This window comes from Myotis myotis, unplaced genomic scaffold (assembly GCF_014108235.1).
Source record: "Myotis myotis isolate mMyoMyo1 unplaced genomic scaffold, mMyoMyo1.p scaffold_m19_p_4, whole genome shotgun sequence".
Classification (NCBI taxonomy): Eukaryota; Metazoa; Chordata; class Mammalia; order Chiroptera; family Vespertilionidae; genus Myotis; species Myotis myotis.
The window spans coordinates 24,064,829-24,081,135 of NW_023416346.1; the positions used below are offsets into that span (position 1 = coordinate 24,064,829).

General features: G+C 41.6%; 1 protein-coding gene across 3 annotated transcripts in view; it reads left to right on the plus strand.

Annotated features, from left to right (window-relative positions):
* The window catches only part of FGF13 (fibroblast growth factor 13), a 652,755-nt gene that overhangs the window by 30,805 nt on the left and 605,643 nt on the right, over window positions 1–16,307 (plus strand). For 2 of the 3 annotated variants that reach the window (XM_036304472.1, XM_036304475.1), the window contains exons 1-2: window positions 246–377; window positions 1,038–1,250. In XM_036304472.1, coding sequence (XP_036160365.1) covers window positions 1,202–1,250 — 49 coding nt within the window. In that variant the 5' untranslated portion in view covers window positions 246–377; window positions 1,038–1,201. Of the gene's footprint in view, window positions 1–245; window positions 378–1,037; window positions 1,251–16,307 lie in introns of those variants that run through there. The other variant, XM_036304473.1, reaches the window with a different exon arrangement.

A 16,307-nucleotide genomic window follows, 5' to 3' on the forward strand; every position in this document is an offset into this window, starting at 1 on the left:
TGGGTTCTCAGTGGCCCACAGTATGAGTTAGCTCCCGCAGCGCCCTTGGGCCCTGCATGCCCTGGAGGGCCCAGGGTACATCCAGCCAACAGACTCGCCCAATCTCTACTGGGCTAACTGGGGTTTTTGACAACCGGCGGCTGACGTCCGCGCGCCCCTGCCGAGCTCTCCTTTTACTACAGCTGGCGGGCGGCTGTGTGCCGCCCCGCCCACGCCGGCCCCCGCCCCCCGTGTGCCCACACCTTGCCTTGGATGTAGAAGACTCGTGGTGTTGAGTCGCGGCTCCGGGACCCGAGAGTTCTTTGGAAGAGGAGCACGAGCAAGGGAGCGGGCGAGCTCTGAAGGGGTGTGGGTGTAGGGAGAGAGAGAGAGAGCAGGTAAGGGCCATTGGTTCCCGTTCTTCTGCTCAAGCAACTCGGGGCCCCCTTTTGGCAAAATAATAGGATCATGAGAATTGATTCAACAGAAAGAAAGAAAGATGCGACCCTCCCCTCTAGGTTGTCCGCGGGCGAGGAGCTGCGCGGCTATGCGGTGTAACAGGCTCACACGTTGCTCATCACACGTTCAAACATTTCCCTTTCGGAGAGGCTTGTTATTTTTAAATGAATATTTTCGTCTTTGTTTTGATTTTTTTAAACCTTCCTTGGGATTCTATTTTGTTTGAGTTGGCGGCTCTCAGCGGCTTCGGGGTAAGGGGCGGGGAGGGGGAGCAGCCCGCCGGCGCGCGGGGCAGCCCACCCAGGCAACTCCCCGTGCGGCCCGCGCCTGCCCGGAGAGCGGCCCTCGTGGAGCCCGGGAGGCCGGCGGTAGAACTGGGGCTGCGAGTGCCTCTCTGGGCAGGCGGCGGGCAGTTTGGAGGCCGCGAGCGAGAGCGAGGAAGGAGCGCCGAGCCGCGCTGCTTTGTCTCTCCACTTCTTGAGCCAGGCGAGCCGCTCCTCCCGCGGCCAGCTGCTGGGGCTCCAGGCGCAGTGGCAGCGGCGGTGGCGGGGGCATCGGCTCCTCCTTCACCCCTTTCCTTTCCTCCCACTCCCTCACAGGCTGTGGCGGCGGCGGCAACGGCGGGGGGAAAGCAGATCCCTCCCGGAGCCATACCGAGGGGAGCTCGTGGTCGCGACTTGCCGCCTAAACACTCTCCCAAGTCCGGCCCGCTCGGCGAGGACTTCCGTCTCCTGGGCGAACCGTGTCAAGCAAGCTGGGATCTATGAGTGGAAAGGTGACCAAGCCCAAAGAGGAGAAAGATGCTTCTAAGGGTAAGCCCGCCCGCCGAGTTCGCCTGCTTTCTTTCCCTTCGTTTCCCTTGCTCCCCTCGAGTGCGCTCCGCCCTTCCGCGACTCCTGGCCTCTTTCCAGGAGTGTAAGCTGCCCATGACCTCTGTGAACCCAGGCAAGAAAGGGGAAACGAGGGCCGCTGTGTGTGTGTGTGTGTGTGTGTGTGTATTGGGGGACCTAGGTTTGCACCACTTTCCCTCCTTTCTCGTGGAACTGTCGCTCCGTGAATGCCTAGCCTCTTCTACTCCCCCTCTGGACACACGGCGGTGGCGCTGCGGGCAGCCGAAGCTGCTGCAACCCGGAGAGCCACTACCCTCTGTCCGCCTGTCTGTGCGAGTGCATGTGTGTGCATGTGAGCTGAGAGTGTGCAACATAGTGACATACTCAGGAATCTGCCCCACTGTCAGAACGCAAGCTTGGATCCACCTTCAACTCCTCTCTCCCCGCCCCCAATGCAAACAAAGAGCCTGGCCAAGACTCACCCCCCCCCCACTTCCCCCTCACAACCCCTAGTCCCTAACTCTCTAGCCCCTTCCCCAGAAGACAGGAGCTTGTAACCTTCCCCATGCCGCATGCAAAAGTGAGCATTACTGGTGCCCAGGCGCCGCCCGCTCTGTGCCTCGGCAGCAGCGCAGCCTCACCAATCCCTGGGAGAACAAAGGCTGTTGTCCCCTTTGCCACTAATGCTCAGCGGGAGCGGGCCTCCTGAGGAGAGAGTCCCCTCCCTCCGCTCTCTGGGGTTCAGTCACCTGGCCTTGGGTGCCTGGCTGCTGGTCCCCGATGTGTGCTCTCGCGTCTCTGCCTGGGGCCTCCCATTGGAGGGTTGGGGAGGCGCAGAGGAGCAGGGCTCAAGCTGGGGAGAATTCAGGAGAAGGAAGGGGTGTCCCCGCTGGCACCCATAGGTCGGTCCTAGCCATTGCCTTGCTGAGGACCTGGCTTAGTACTGGCAGCAAACCGGAGACAGCATCGCACAGAGGCAGGTGTGGTAAACCAGTGGGGCGAAAGGCAGGTGCCTTAGGTGCAAGTGTCCGGAATGGCCACAGAGCAGAAGCTGGAGTGGGCTGGATCGGCCCGAGCCTCAGCGGTCCACGCGAGTTCATGCTACAAAAGTGGAGATGCAACTGGGAGGGGGGGGGAGTAGCTTTCCTTCATAGGGTCCTAATTCCTCTCAGCCCCGGGGCCCCCTTCCCTCCCACTCTTTTTCCTGTTCCTTTTTTTCTTCTTCTTGCCTCTCCTCATCTCTCAGAGTTCCCCCCCGCCCCGCCCCCCCCCCCCCCCCCGAGATTCTAGGGCAGCGCCAGCCCTCCCCCGCTGAAAGTTGTCAAAGTCTTCAGCTTAGGGCCTTTATCCATGTTTCTAAAAGGAGCCCGTTATCTTCCAACTAGGCAAAGCGTTGACTAAAGGCTTGGGAAGTTTGTGATGGGTTTCAGAGCTGTGGTTCTAAGGATCAGTGTTGCTACCAACCCCTCCAACTCCCTCATACTCCTGGCTATTTGAGGCTCACAGGTTAATTGAAACAATCACTTGGAAAGTAGAACGGCTACACATTTCCAGAGCTTTCCCAATTGTACTGCATCTTAATCATCGGGCATTATATACCATAAGAGGACATAACTTCAGCGTTTATAAAATGTTTTGTTTTTCCATTGAGGGCCCAGAAAAGTAAATACATTTGAAGATTGTAGCACCAAGTTGATCTAGGCATGTGATTCCCCTTATGAATCTGGGAGTATTTGAAGTTTGTTTCTGGAACTTTGGTTCCTGATTTCTATCAGGTGGCTAACAAAGCTTGATTTCAAGCTGCCTTTGGGAGGATCTTAAACCAAATTCATTTACAGAAAATGAATTGCTGTTTTAGGAATATAATTTTCAATTGTCCAGAAATTATTAAGCCTGTAAACATTTTAGCAAGTTTCTGTAGCTCAATAGTGAAAATTTTACTAGGCGTATGTCATGACATTTTCTTATGTTGACTCACCACATTTGAAACAGAATATCTCTTTGTAGGAATTGTGTAATTAGCATTTGGAATTATGGTTGCAATGAGAATGAAATTAAAGTATTTTTATAAGGTAACATTTAAGAAGAAATTTACTTTCCTGAGGAGATGGGAATCTTATGGCTAATAAGAGCAGGAGTCCTTTTTCTGTCTTTCAGTTGGTTGTTTAATTTAGAGCATTTTCAAAATAATGAATGCCTAAATGTCATTAGCATTTCCTCCTTTCAACTATGTTAAAGGTCTTATTGACTAAATTTTAAACATAGCTTTTTATGTTAGAGATGAAAGATACCAGGTCTATTGATATTTTTAACCAGTAAAATTTATTGACCATATTCATGAAGAGGTTTGATTATTTATAAATTCTCTCTATATATAGGTCATTTAAAAATTTTAAACTAGGAGACTCATGAACACACTTTGCAACATAGCAAGATATAGGATTGAACTTCTAATAGATACTTTAAATATTCACATATCTAATTTTGAAGAATGGTGTGACAAATGATTGAATCAAGTCAAATAATTTAGTAAAAGTTTGAATGAATTTTATAATCTGTTTTTCAAGATCCCACTGCTTGTTTAAATTCAGCCTCCTACCCTGTCATTTGGGGTTCATGCCAACAGCCTATCATAACTACATAGATGATTATCATACAGTACATTGTTTCTAAAATTTTAAAAGCACAGGTAGTAGGTAATCAGTAAATTAATTTATGCTGCTTAGTAAAATATGCCTTCAGAGCATATAAATTACCAATTGTCTTTTTAAATAATCTTTTCTTTAACTCCATGGAGGTTAAGGCTAATGATGGACAACAATATTTTGGATAACCTTTTCAGTTATGTAGCGAACCAAGACAGACTACCCTCTTTGGCAGGGTGGAGGGCATCTTGATTTTTGAAACTGTTATAATAAGCCCTGGTACATCAAATCATCTTTTGTGTATCTATTTATGATTTGCATAAACTTTTAAAATTTATTTTAGAGAGAGAAACATCTACTTGATTTGTTATTCTACTTATTTATGAATTCTTGGTTCATTCTTGTATGTGCCCTGACCAAGACCTGTAAACTTGGCATATCTGGAGGATGCTCTAAACAACTGGGCTACCAGGTCAGGGCCTAGGGATTGTATAAACATTGAAATTGGTAGATATGTATATACTTTGGGGCACTCAGCTCCTGCATAGGAGGACCTATTTCCATTTCAGGGAAGAACAAAGCATCACATTTGTTTGTTCAAGCAGATATATTCGCTTAGCTTTGACTCATACTTCTACCTTGTCATATTAGATCTTTTCAGCAGTTCTTTGTTGGAAAAGCACTCAGTTAAAGCTGTGTCTGGTTTACTGCAACTGTTTTCCTGTGGCATTCAGGAAATGTGTAGTTGCTACAGATAAAACCAAATCATTTCTGGATTGAGTAAAATTGCTAGACAATTCTAGATTTCAAAAGTATTGTTTGGTTAGTATGCAGCTACCTGTTCAGAGTTGGGTGTATTTTTTCTATAACCCTTTCCCTTGTGCTTAGCCAGGAGGTATCACATTTATGCAACTTTCAAGGTGAAGAAGAATATGGTTTCTCTAGGTGGGATTGCTGGAACCAGCATCATGCTGGGCTTATGTTTGCTGGCTGCTGGGAAGTGCAGGACAATTCCAGGCATAGTTCAAGAACCCAGGCACTTGCACAGCTGTTGCCACATGCATTTATGGGCACAGCTCATTTTCTGCTCACTTCCTGGCCTTTTCTAATGGCCTCTCTAACCATACCTAAGAAGGACAGGTCATGTGGTCATGCAGTCAGCATATCACTACTTGAACATTTGAACATTGAATGCCATTCCAAAAAATCATCTTGGTCTTGAGGGTTACTGTAATAGCACCAAGCACGTGGCTTTCTCAGGCTTAAGCCTGGTAAAGCATGTGTTTAGAGGTATTTTAACCATAAGAAATCATGATGTTGGTGACCTCTTATTAAAAACTAACAATCAAAAATAAATAAATGAAAACTACCAATCATAATCTACTTATTACTCATGCAGGAACTTGTTTTTTCACCTTGTGAATAAATCATCAAGGACCAGTGTTTTTATGGAATATTAAGCCCCATATTTTCTTCTGAGCTGAAGAAGGTGATTGCAGTCTTGGTGAGAGGTGTGGCCAGGGAGATTTCTAATCAGAAATGTTAAGTGTGTTCTTGGGGATAGGTACAGAAGATGTGTGCACAGTGCCCCCAAATCCTCTTCATTATTATTTCTAGTGGTGTGCAGCTTCTTTATTCAGAGGCTGAAGTGAAAAGGGAGAGAAAGTTGGGACATAGGTTAGGGGTACTGTATCCTCTACCTTACTTAGTACTGCTTCCTCTAAGTCCCTTTCAAATCATGAAAAGGGGTTAGGATGCATTCTCAAGCTGTAGATATAGGTGAGGTTGGGGAGGGAATGGATGCTGTGTTGGGAATGGATGTTGTGTTGAGGCCTGAGTGAGAAGCAGTAAATGAGCTGCGGGGTAAAGGAAGGGGTTGAGGTTCATGCCTAGGGCGGGGAAATGTATGATGGCCTTGAGAAGAGGATCAGAACTGGGTAGAGAATTGGAATTAGGGTTTGGGTGATAAACTGGAGGCCTGTTTTGTGAGGCAGTGACTAGGGAGATGAAACTGTTAACATTCCAGGTCTCTTTGCAGCTGTACTGTCTTATGTTCAAATCAACTCCTCATTCTGGGAATTACAATCAACACAGAACAACCAGAATGTGTTGCAGCTCTTCAAATATATCTAGTAGAAAGGATTTCTAGTGCCTTTTATTATGAATTATATTTTTGGAGTTGAGACATTTGAAAGGAATAGGAAATAAATGCCAAGATTAAACAATTCAAAAAGAAGAAGAAGAAAACCATGAATTAAAATACAATAGGTGGAGGGGATATTACATGTCCATTACTTTGCTAAGTTTAATATAATCTTTGAAATGTGAAGAATAGGCACATTATATGGTTTTAGCAATCAGTGAAGAAGACAAACATTTGCATAAATCATTGTCTGCATCACTGATTGACATTTCCCTAACCAGAAGACATGTCAGCACTGGGATTTTTCAGCACAGGCTAAGAACTAGATTTCAGGCTCATTGTCCTGTGTAACGTGGTTAATTTTAGTCAGTCTTCATAACTCGATATTTAGCTTATCTATTTGTGATACATCAATTCTACAAACTCACTTGAATCAAATTTCTTACATTTTTAAATGTGGCATTATATCACTTTGATGAATGCCATATCTTGTTAAAATTGATTTTAGAGAGAGTGGAAGGAAGTGCGAGAAAGGAGAAAGAAAGAAAGAAAGAAAGAAAGAAAGAAAGAAAGAAAGAAAGAAAGAAAGAAAGAGAGAAAGAAAGAAAGAAAGATGGATGTGAGAGAGAAGCATCTATTAGTTATCTCCTATATGCACCCTGACTGGGGATCAAACCCATAACCCAGGCCCTGGCTGGTTTGGCTCGGTGGATGGAGCGTCGGCCTGCAGACTGAAGGGTCCCAGGTTCCATTCCGGTCAGGGGCGTGTACCTTGGTTGCGGGCACATCCCCAGTGGGAGGTGTGCAGGAGGCAGCTGATTGATGTTTCTCTCTCAACAATGTTTCTAGCTCTCTATTCCTCTCCCTTCCTCTCTGTAACAGAATCAATGGGATATATTTAAAAAACAAAAAACAAAAACACACCCACAAAAAAACCCACAACCCAGGTATGTGCCCTGATGTGGAATCAAACCTGCAACTTTTCAGAGTACTGGATGATGCTCCAATTAACTGAGTCACACCAGCCAGGGCATGAATGTCATATCTTGAGGAAACATTTCTTAGGGTTGTGGATTTCTGGGTAAATGCACTAATTTCACAAAGAAAGTGAAATAGTATACAGTTAGTAATCATTATGACCACCATTCTAGCCAGCAGGTCCAATTTCTCTAAAGTGGTGTTTTCCAGGGCATTAATCCTGAAAATGTGGGCTTTATATTAGGAAAGAGAGAAGGTTTTGATTCTTGGGGAACAATGGAAATGTGAAGTACTGTTTTATTAAGGATCTTAGTTTGTGAGAAACATAAAGCCTAGATTACAATTACTGTATGTTATTACTGTGGAACAGTCTGCATACCCTACTCTTGCCTCTGCCCTTTGAAATGACTTTTAGCATAGATTTTCAAATGGAAATGGTATTAGTGTTACTAGCTGATGACCTTCCCTACAGTCAAAGGGCAGAGGTTAGTAGGTGTTCTTGTTGATTCATTTTAACTTCTGGCTTCTGCTGGTATAAGGTTTGGGTTGACATTCTAGGGGGTGCTGTAGGGCTGGGATGATCTGGGTCGCTTGCTTATCCTGCCTGCTGTCAGTTTTCTGCAGAGACCTCATATTTGGTTTGGACAATTACTCTTAGGACCAAAAGAATTATCAGGTGTATTTGTCTATCCTTTGTTCTGGATCCTGTCAGTAGGGCCTGGGATGAAAGAAAAAAAAAATATTTTGGTGAAAGACAAGCCCGGTCACAGGCCAAATTAGAAAGGAGTCAATTTAAAAAATAGTATGAACCCATTTCCTTTTTTGGAATTGCAATTATACATAGTAACATGCCCAAATCTTAAGTGTGCATCTCAATTATGAGCAAATGTTTGTACCCATGTAATTAGCACTAAAATAAAGATACAGGTATTTTCATCACCCCAGAAAATTCTCTCAGGTCCCTTCCATGTCATTTCTCCTTCAAAGCAACTACTATTTTTATTTCTGTCATATTATTAGCCTCTTAGTGAAATTAATATAAATGGAATCACACAGTATGCACTCTTTGTTTTTGACGCCTAGCCACCGCTCATTTCATCTTATTTCCTTCCCTGGTTGACACCTCTTCTCCTTGTCTTGTCTTCTGGTTTCTTTGAAGACCCCCACCTGCCCTACATTAGGACCTTCGACAGGGACTTATACTAGGCAATTCCATAAGAAGTATTTTTTGAATGATCTAGTCAGGTAGGGAATTCCTTTAAGCAGGAATATGTTTTATTCATTTGGTAACAATAACAATAATGATCACAGTTATTATAGTTATTATTATAGTAGCTTCTAAATTTGGGGGCATTTACTATTTACTAGGCATTACTTTTACATATATCTTATTTAATACTCATGATAGCCAAATGAAGTAGTGGTTAATATTTAGGGACTTCAGAGATGAAAAAATTAAAGTTTAGAGAGATTATATAGTTTATATGAAGTCACACAGCTGGTTGGTTGCAAATTACTAGCACAGTGCTTGGCATTACAGTAGTCAATAAATAATTGTGTAATGCATGTACCACACACATATAAAAACTCATTTGGTCCTATGCTATGTTCATTTCCAGTTTGTTGTCCCTACCAGAAAGTTGTATGATGGAGAAAGGCTCTGTCAGTGACTTACTGTGAATTTATTTGACATAACTGGGGATATTTACATTTCAACTAAGAATTGCCAGAGGCAGAGCTTTAACACCAAGGAATTAATGTCAATGGTTGACTTTCTGACACCCAGATAGGTTGGGAAAGTAATTTTGATTGGGTTCCTTAAAATAATATTTTTTTCTGAGCACTGACTATATGTCAGGTATTTCATATAAAATATCTTATGAAATCTTCATTACAATCTCCAGAGGACAGGTATACATACTATTATTATTTTCATTTTACAGATGCAAAAACTGAATCTCCGAGATTGAGTCCAGCCAGAAGTCACTTGGGTAGCAAGATTGGGGAGTGAGTGTGTGAGCCAGCTTTCACTGACTTCAAATCCATTTCTTAACCACTTTGTTTTACTGCCTCCCTAGGCAACACAGTTGGTTCTTTTCTAATCTAGGTTTGCAGAAACACAAAATTACTTCCTGTTTAGCAATGGAAACATGATTAGGAAGAGTGTACCTTTGAATGTATGATTGTTCCAGGGCTGTAGTCTTGGTGCAGCTGAACAGGTCTCTCAGCATTTCTTGGGTGACTTTTGCATACCAGGTACTGTGCTGGGCCCGAGTGTGCAGAGATGAAAGAAACCCATCCTACCTTATGGGTGTCCTTTCCTTCCTCTTTGGCACTGGACATTGACTTTGTTCTTTCCAGTGTACATTGTCCCTCACTTGGCCATGACTGTGACTTTTAAGATTTAAGCATCTGTCAGTTTGAAGTTAATAGTACTTTCTTCCAGAACTGTATCTAGGAGCTTGTTTCACCTGTTCTCAAGTTACACTTCCTCTTATTTCACTGCTGGGTAAAATTCCAAATTGTTAATTTTTTCCCCATTACATGGCATATGTTTCCAGTCTGTCTCTCATCAGAATCATTTCTCATTTACCTTCTCTTTCTCTCTTAACCCACCCTGTTCTCCCTCTCTCCTTTTCTTGTCAACAGATGTCAGTAGCTTTCTTTAAACAAATGTGGTTCCTTAGGGTATGTGGTATCATTGTAGGGTTCTCAATTTTTAGATTTTCTCCCTTGATGGCTGTACTAACTTCAGCAAAAGAACCTACCCCACTTCTACAGAAGAATCCTTTCATTACTTATTATATAACTCATTTTAAGTGGAAAAAAAAAGTGTGAGCTTTATATTTTACACTATTTATGCTGCCTTCAGTTAGATAATATTTCCCAAAATATATCTTGTTAACAGAGACACACACTTTGAACGAACATATTAATTATAGTTTTCAAAGTTAGGAATCATGTGGTTTCTCTGTGCTGCAAAACCTATGTTTAACAGCCGTAATTAACAGTGATGGGTCTCTTGAATGGTGACAAGTAAGTTTAATAACAAATGGAAATCCATTTCTCAAAAATCCCTCCAAATGATGTAAGTAGCTTTTCTACTCTTCTTGAACTGGAGGCTAGTAAACAGATTGAGTTCTTAAATATTTATATTGCTGTTAAAAGTAGAAGTAAACAGCCTAAGAAGGCAGGCTGAGTGCAGTTCTTGAATATGCCTGTAGATATTTTCAGAATCTTCTTTCAACCATGACTTTGAAGTATTGTGAATGTACCTGCTTATTTTGGCTTTGATTCTCTATGTGTATGCATGCCTCTCCCCTTGGGGGGTTTACTGAACATGAAGACTTCCAAGAGCTCTTGGATTTGCAAGTGATTTTCAGAGCTCTGGGAACAATGCGAACCATTCCCCTGGAAACGGGGCCAGGCGCTCCTTGCTGCTCTCATTTCTGGGAGCATTTGTTTCCTGACCAGCTGAAAAACCGGGCGGTAATGGCAATGCTGACTAGTCTCGTTAACCAGCATCCTTCGGTCTCTGAGTGTCTGGCAGGCAGGTTTATTACAAACCTCAGTGTACTCATTAGCCTCGTGATGTGGCGGCTGCCTAAAAAAGAAACACGGAAAACTTGTGTCACCAAAGGTGAAACTTGACGAAAAGCCGCTGGGCACTGGGTAGTGACAAAGCTCCCTTCAGGCGGGTTGCGGTGGCTATGATGGCGGGTAGTGGAGGGTTTTAACCACTTGCCAGGAGTGCCCACCTGACCCTCTTGCCTGAAGATGCTGCAAAGTGAGCCTTGGCTGGAGTCAGTGGTGCAGGGGCGAAGGGATGGGGGGCGCTGCAGGGGCCGGGGGAGAGGTCCGCACTCACGTCTGGATGGTGGCGCTAAGATGGTGGTAGCCAGAGGAAGTGCCCCCGCCCCCACCACACCATCCTGTCGTCCTCGCTCTGCATACACTTGCTTGAGATACCGGCCCAAAGCCTAAAAATCAGACAAGGAAGGCAGGTTCCAATCAAAGCCTAGAAGTCAGGCCAACACAAGAGCTTTTGGTTCCTCTGCCTTCTGGTCAATGCTAATTTGGTGTTAGCAGTTCAAAATCAGGATACATCTTGAGCAGAAAGATCAAGCTATTTTGAATTTATTTGCGTGTTTTTATATTGCTTATGTTTCATTGTATTGATTTTTTCAGATTACAAAATAATGCATGTTTACTGGGGACAATTATGAAAATTGTAAAAGCATAAAAAAGGAACTATCACCCAAGAGTTCCACTCCCAGGTTAACTTTTTGACATTTTCCTTCTAGTCTTTTTTTCTCTGAATTTTATAATACACTCATATACAAGAATAATAATCTTTTAAGTGTATGTGTGAGATAATGCAGTACACACTCTGTTCTATTCTCTTAATGTGTTAGAATGTTTTTCTATGCCATTAAATAATCTTCCCTACCACCATTTTTAGTGTGTACACAAGGGATGGACTAGGGGATGACAAGGAGAAATGGTGATTTTGTGCCTGTGGGTGTGAAAGGTTTTTGTATACCGCATTGAGAGTCTGCTCACTGAGCTCCACAAACATCATTTGTATTTTACAAATGTACATATATAGATGTATGCATATATAAAATACATATATACATGCATAAAACTGTAATTAGCAAAAGAAATGGATGTAATCTATATATGTATCTACATAAATATATATCCATCTATAAAAACAAATGCTTAGAATAAATCCTGAAAGAATAGACACCAAAAGGAATCTCTGAGTGGTTGGCTTATAGAAGTTGTATAGTTTTTATTTGTATCTTCTATTTTTTTTTTACTGTGAATGTATATAATGATATAATGAAAAGTAAACTTCAAACTGTACCAAAAACCTTTAGAATGACAGCAATATTTCATCTGGATTTAATATTGCTAATGTAATTAAGAGTATAATTTCAACTTTACAATGAACTATCTTCCATGTAAAAGTAGCTACATGGTTAAAAACATGGATTTTAGACACTTGGGTTCATATCTAAGTTCTTCTACTTATTTACTGTGAGATTTTGGGCAAATACTCTTTCTAAGTCTCTCTACAATGAAGATATTTATATTTATCTCACAAGCTTATTTTAAAGATAGAATGAGAGTGAATGGGAAATATACTTAGAATTTGGTCAATGGTGACATTGATATTACTAAAATTGTAGTGATTTTTATACTGATTATTCAAGTTAAAAGGTTCTCTTAAGAGGGCTTGTTGACTATAGAAACCAATCCACAGTTCACATATCTGTCTGATAGTCATACTCCAATTTAATGGATTTTAGTTATACTAATTCATGTATTAATTCATCCATTAATTTACTCAATAAATATTTATGTGCCAGCCACTGCACCAGACACTGAGGATACAGCAATGTGCAGAAGAGATAACCATCCCTTGTCTTCATTGAGCTGATATTTTGCAAATTTACTTAGAGGAACCAGACTTTCAGGGCACAAAGCACTCTGCTCCCTGTTAGTCATATGTCAAGCAGTGAGTGAGTGAGTGAGTGAGTGACCTGGTGCCTATCATGGCCAGTGGGGCCCTACCCAGGCCAAACTACCAAGGAGGCAGGCTAGATGCAGTTGAACATGGATTATTGTTTATCTTTGGCCCAGGGACCACTAGAGCTAAGGTTCTTGAACATGCTTGGGCATCACCATCACCTCCTAGCACATATATCCCCCAGCATTATAATTTGATCATGTAATATGGGTGTGAGGCTTATGGACCCATATTTTATATAAATCTCCTCAAGTGATTCTAATATTCAGACAATTTAGGTACTTACTGCTCCTGAGTAGTGTTTTTCAAGTTTGCCTGAAGTTAAGTATCATCTGCAAGGTTTGTTAAAAAAAAAAAAGTTATCCCCCTCCCCCTGACCTGCTGAATCAGAAATTTAGGAAGAGCCCTAACTGGTGTGGCTCAGTAGGTAGAGCATCAGCCTGTGGACTGAAGGGTCCCAGGTTCCATTCGGACAAGGGCATGTACCTTGGTTGTTGCGGGCACATCCCCAGTAGGGGGCGTGCAGGAGGCAGCTGGTCGATGTTTCTCTCTCATCGATGTTTCTAACTCTCCATCCCTCTCCCTTCCTCTCTGTAAAAAAAAAAAAAACACAATAAAATATATTTAAAAAAAAGAAATTTAGGAAGAGAGTTTGCTAATCTGAATTGTAAACAAGTGTCTGGGTGAGTCTTACAATCAGGCAAGTTGGGGAAATACTGTCCTGGAAACATCAAAGGAACTCTAGAAATTATGTATACTAGTATTAGAATGGCAGAGGTAAATACTCAAATATTGTGGCCCTTCTGGTGGATTGAACCTCAGTTGATCTTGATATTGTGGGATAAGGTGATGGGAGTGGAACATCTATATCACTTTGCCAGTTCAGAGTAGGTAGGCAAGGGAATTTATCTTCTTGGACACTACTTTCCTACCTGTATCTGGTAGCAGGGTGTGGGTAGGAATGTGAGGTTTGGAGCAGGTGTGGGTGAACCCCTACCTCTTCTCATTGTCCAGGCACCAAGCAGTGTCCCTGTAATTGGTTCATGACCAATCAAGTGCATTGACCTATTACAGCTAGTTGATTTAAGTTATAAATGATTTTTATTTCTCCTGTGTAATTTGGGGTTTAGGCTATATAGAATGACCTGATTTGTATCACAAGAGCCTTTGAGACTTGACAGATTTCACCACTGAAAAGACACACAGCTTTCTCCCTCCACCTCATTGGACATAAAAGCAACCTTTGAATTAATGGAACAAAAAGCATGTCTTTAAAGAGCAGCATGCACGGGGGTTGGGGGAGGGTGGAGGAGAAGAAAGGGAAGTAAGACAGTTCATCCTCTTTTCTGAGGCTATTGTGACAAAAATGAATACCTTGAAAAATCTTGTATTGATTTTGAATGCAGAGGCATCTTCCTAAGATCTAAAAAACCTGGTAGAAGGTAATACACTTGTTCCCCTGCCTTTGAGCCAGAAGTTGAGTTGCTTAGTTTCTGCAGCAGGAAGAAATTAGTTTCTCTACTGAAAGTGAGATTTTGGCCAGGATGCATCTCTCTTGACTATATTGTAGATAAGGCTCAGTTTATGAAAATTATATATATATATAAAATCTCACCATGGTGAATGGGGGTAATTATAATATTAAAGGAGTTATTATTTTATGAAAAGTTTTCTCATAATAGCATGGTGTATCTGAATGTTGCTTTGGGAATCAAGGATTACTTGATTAAAAATAAAGAAATAAATGCCAAGCCTAGAGGCCTCTTGTGGAAGCATTTTGGGTTTCCTGCAAATTCTAATTATAAGCTATTGCTCAGAGTGGCTATTTGTGCTCCCCATGTCTGTTTTTAAAATGTTAATTTTATCTTTATTTTTATTGTGGTAAAATATATAGCATAGTATTTACCATTTTAGTGATTTTAACTGTACAGTTCTGTAGTAATACATACACTCATATTGTTCTGCAACCATCACTATCATGCTTCCCAGGTTCTTAATCAGAATTTACAATGGCTAGAAGGGACCATAATAACCATTTATTCCAACCTTCCCATTGCAAAGAAGAGGGAATCAGGCTCTCAGAGAGGCAGTGAGTTGCCCAAAGTCTTAGAGAAAATTAGTGGCAGGGGCCTAGCCCAGTGCATTTCCAGGTGACCACATGGATAGACCCAGGCAGATGGCCTCTTTTACTCTACCGATAGCAGAATCAAAGATTGATATAAATATTTAGGATGCTTCTCAATTTCTTTCCTTTTTATCAACTAAGTTATCAGTCATTGTGATTTAGAACTAGAAAACCTTAAGACACCATCTAATCCACATTCCCAATTTAAAATATTGTCTATACTTGCTATTTCTAAATCTTAATTGCGCTACAAAAAGATGCTAATGTCCTAATTTTTAAAATCCGGCCAAATTTCCCCCCAGTCTTTTTTTCACTGACTCCATGACATTCCGTGATTGAAACCAGGTCCTTTGTTGGTAGCTGTTATTAATATGCTTTCCTTGGGATGTTTACAGTAACTGCTGTGACCTAAATAAGATTGCTTGTATTGTTTTTCCCCATAAAGGCAAGAACATTTTTTTAAAAAGTGTGTTCATCTCCTCTCATACCATTGTATTTACCCATGACTAAAAGAACTGCTTAAAGCATTGTAGTTTTTCCTATTTAGGTATTAGATGAGGAAACTTTCACTAGAAGAAGAATATTCCCACACAAATTAAACATTTGGGGACTTTGTATACCATAACCACTTTTTCTTGGAGTAGAGGTTCATAAAAATGTATCATATTATGTATCATGTATTATTATGTTAGGTACCATGTATCATTATAGCGTGATGCTTTAAAAATTTTATTCTATTTCTAACTGTGGTAAAAAAATATAAACTTTTCCAAATTAATGATTTTTAGGTGTGTGGCTCTAGAAGTGCTAAGTATATTCATATTGTTGTGCAACCAATCTCCAAGAGTTTTTCATCTTGAAAAACTGAAACTGTTTCTATCATTCTACTTTCTGTTTCTATGAATTTAATTTCTTTAGATACATCATGTAAGTGGAGTCATAGGGTATTTATGTTTTTGTGCCTGGATTATTTCACTTAACCTAACATCCTCAAGGTTTATCCATGTTATAGTATGAATCAGAACTTTCTTCCTCTTAAAGGCTGAATGATATTTTATTGCATGTTGTATTGGGCCTCTTCAGTGAAACATACCATATTGGGCCTCTTCAGTGAAACATGCCATATATATATATATATATATATATATATATATATATATATATATTAATCAATTTGTTTCCTCAGTCTTTAGTCCTAGGTCAGTGGTAGGCAAACTGCGGCTCAGCAAACCGCGGCTCGCAAGCCACATGCGGCTCTTTGTCCCCTTGAGTGTGGCTCTTCCACAAAATACTGGCTCTTCCACAAAATAATGACTTCTGCGCATGGGCCACAAAGGTTCAATCGCACTGTACATGCGCGCCTGCATGTGGTATTTTGTGGAAGAGCCACACTCAAGGGGCCAAAGAGCCGTATGTGGCTCGCGAACCGCGGTTTGCCGACCACGGTTAGGTCATCAAATTAACTTGATGAATAAAGTGAAGGAAGAGCCCAAACCATCAGGGGCCGGATTTCTGAGGGCTTAATCCAATGACTTGCAAGTTTGAGAACCTTGAGAAGAGTGAATAGGATTTTCTTGGTCCTCTTAAGTATATTAATTGTTTATGGTGT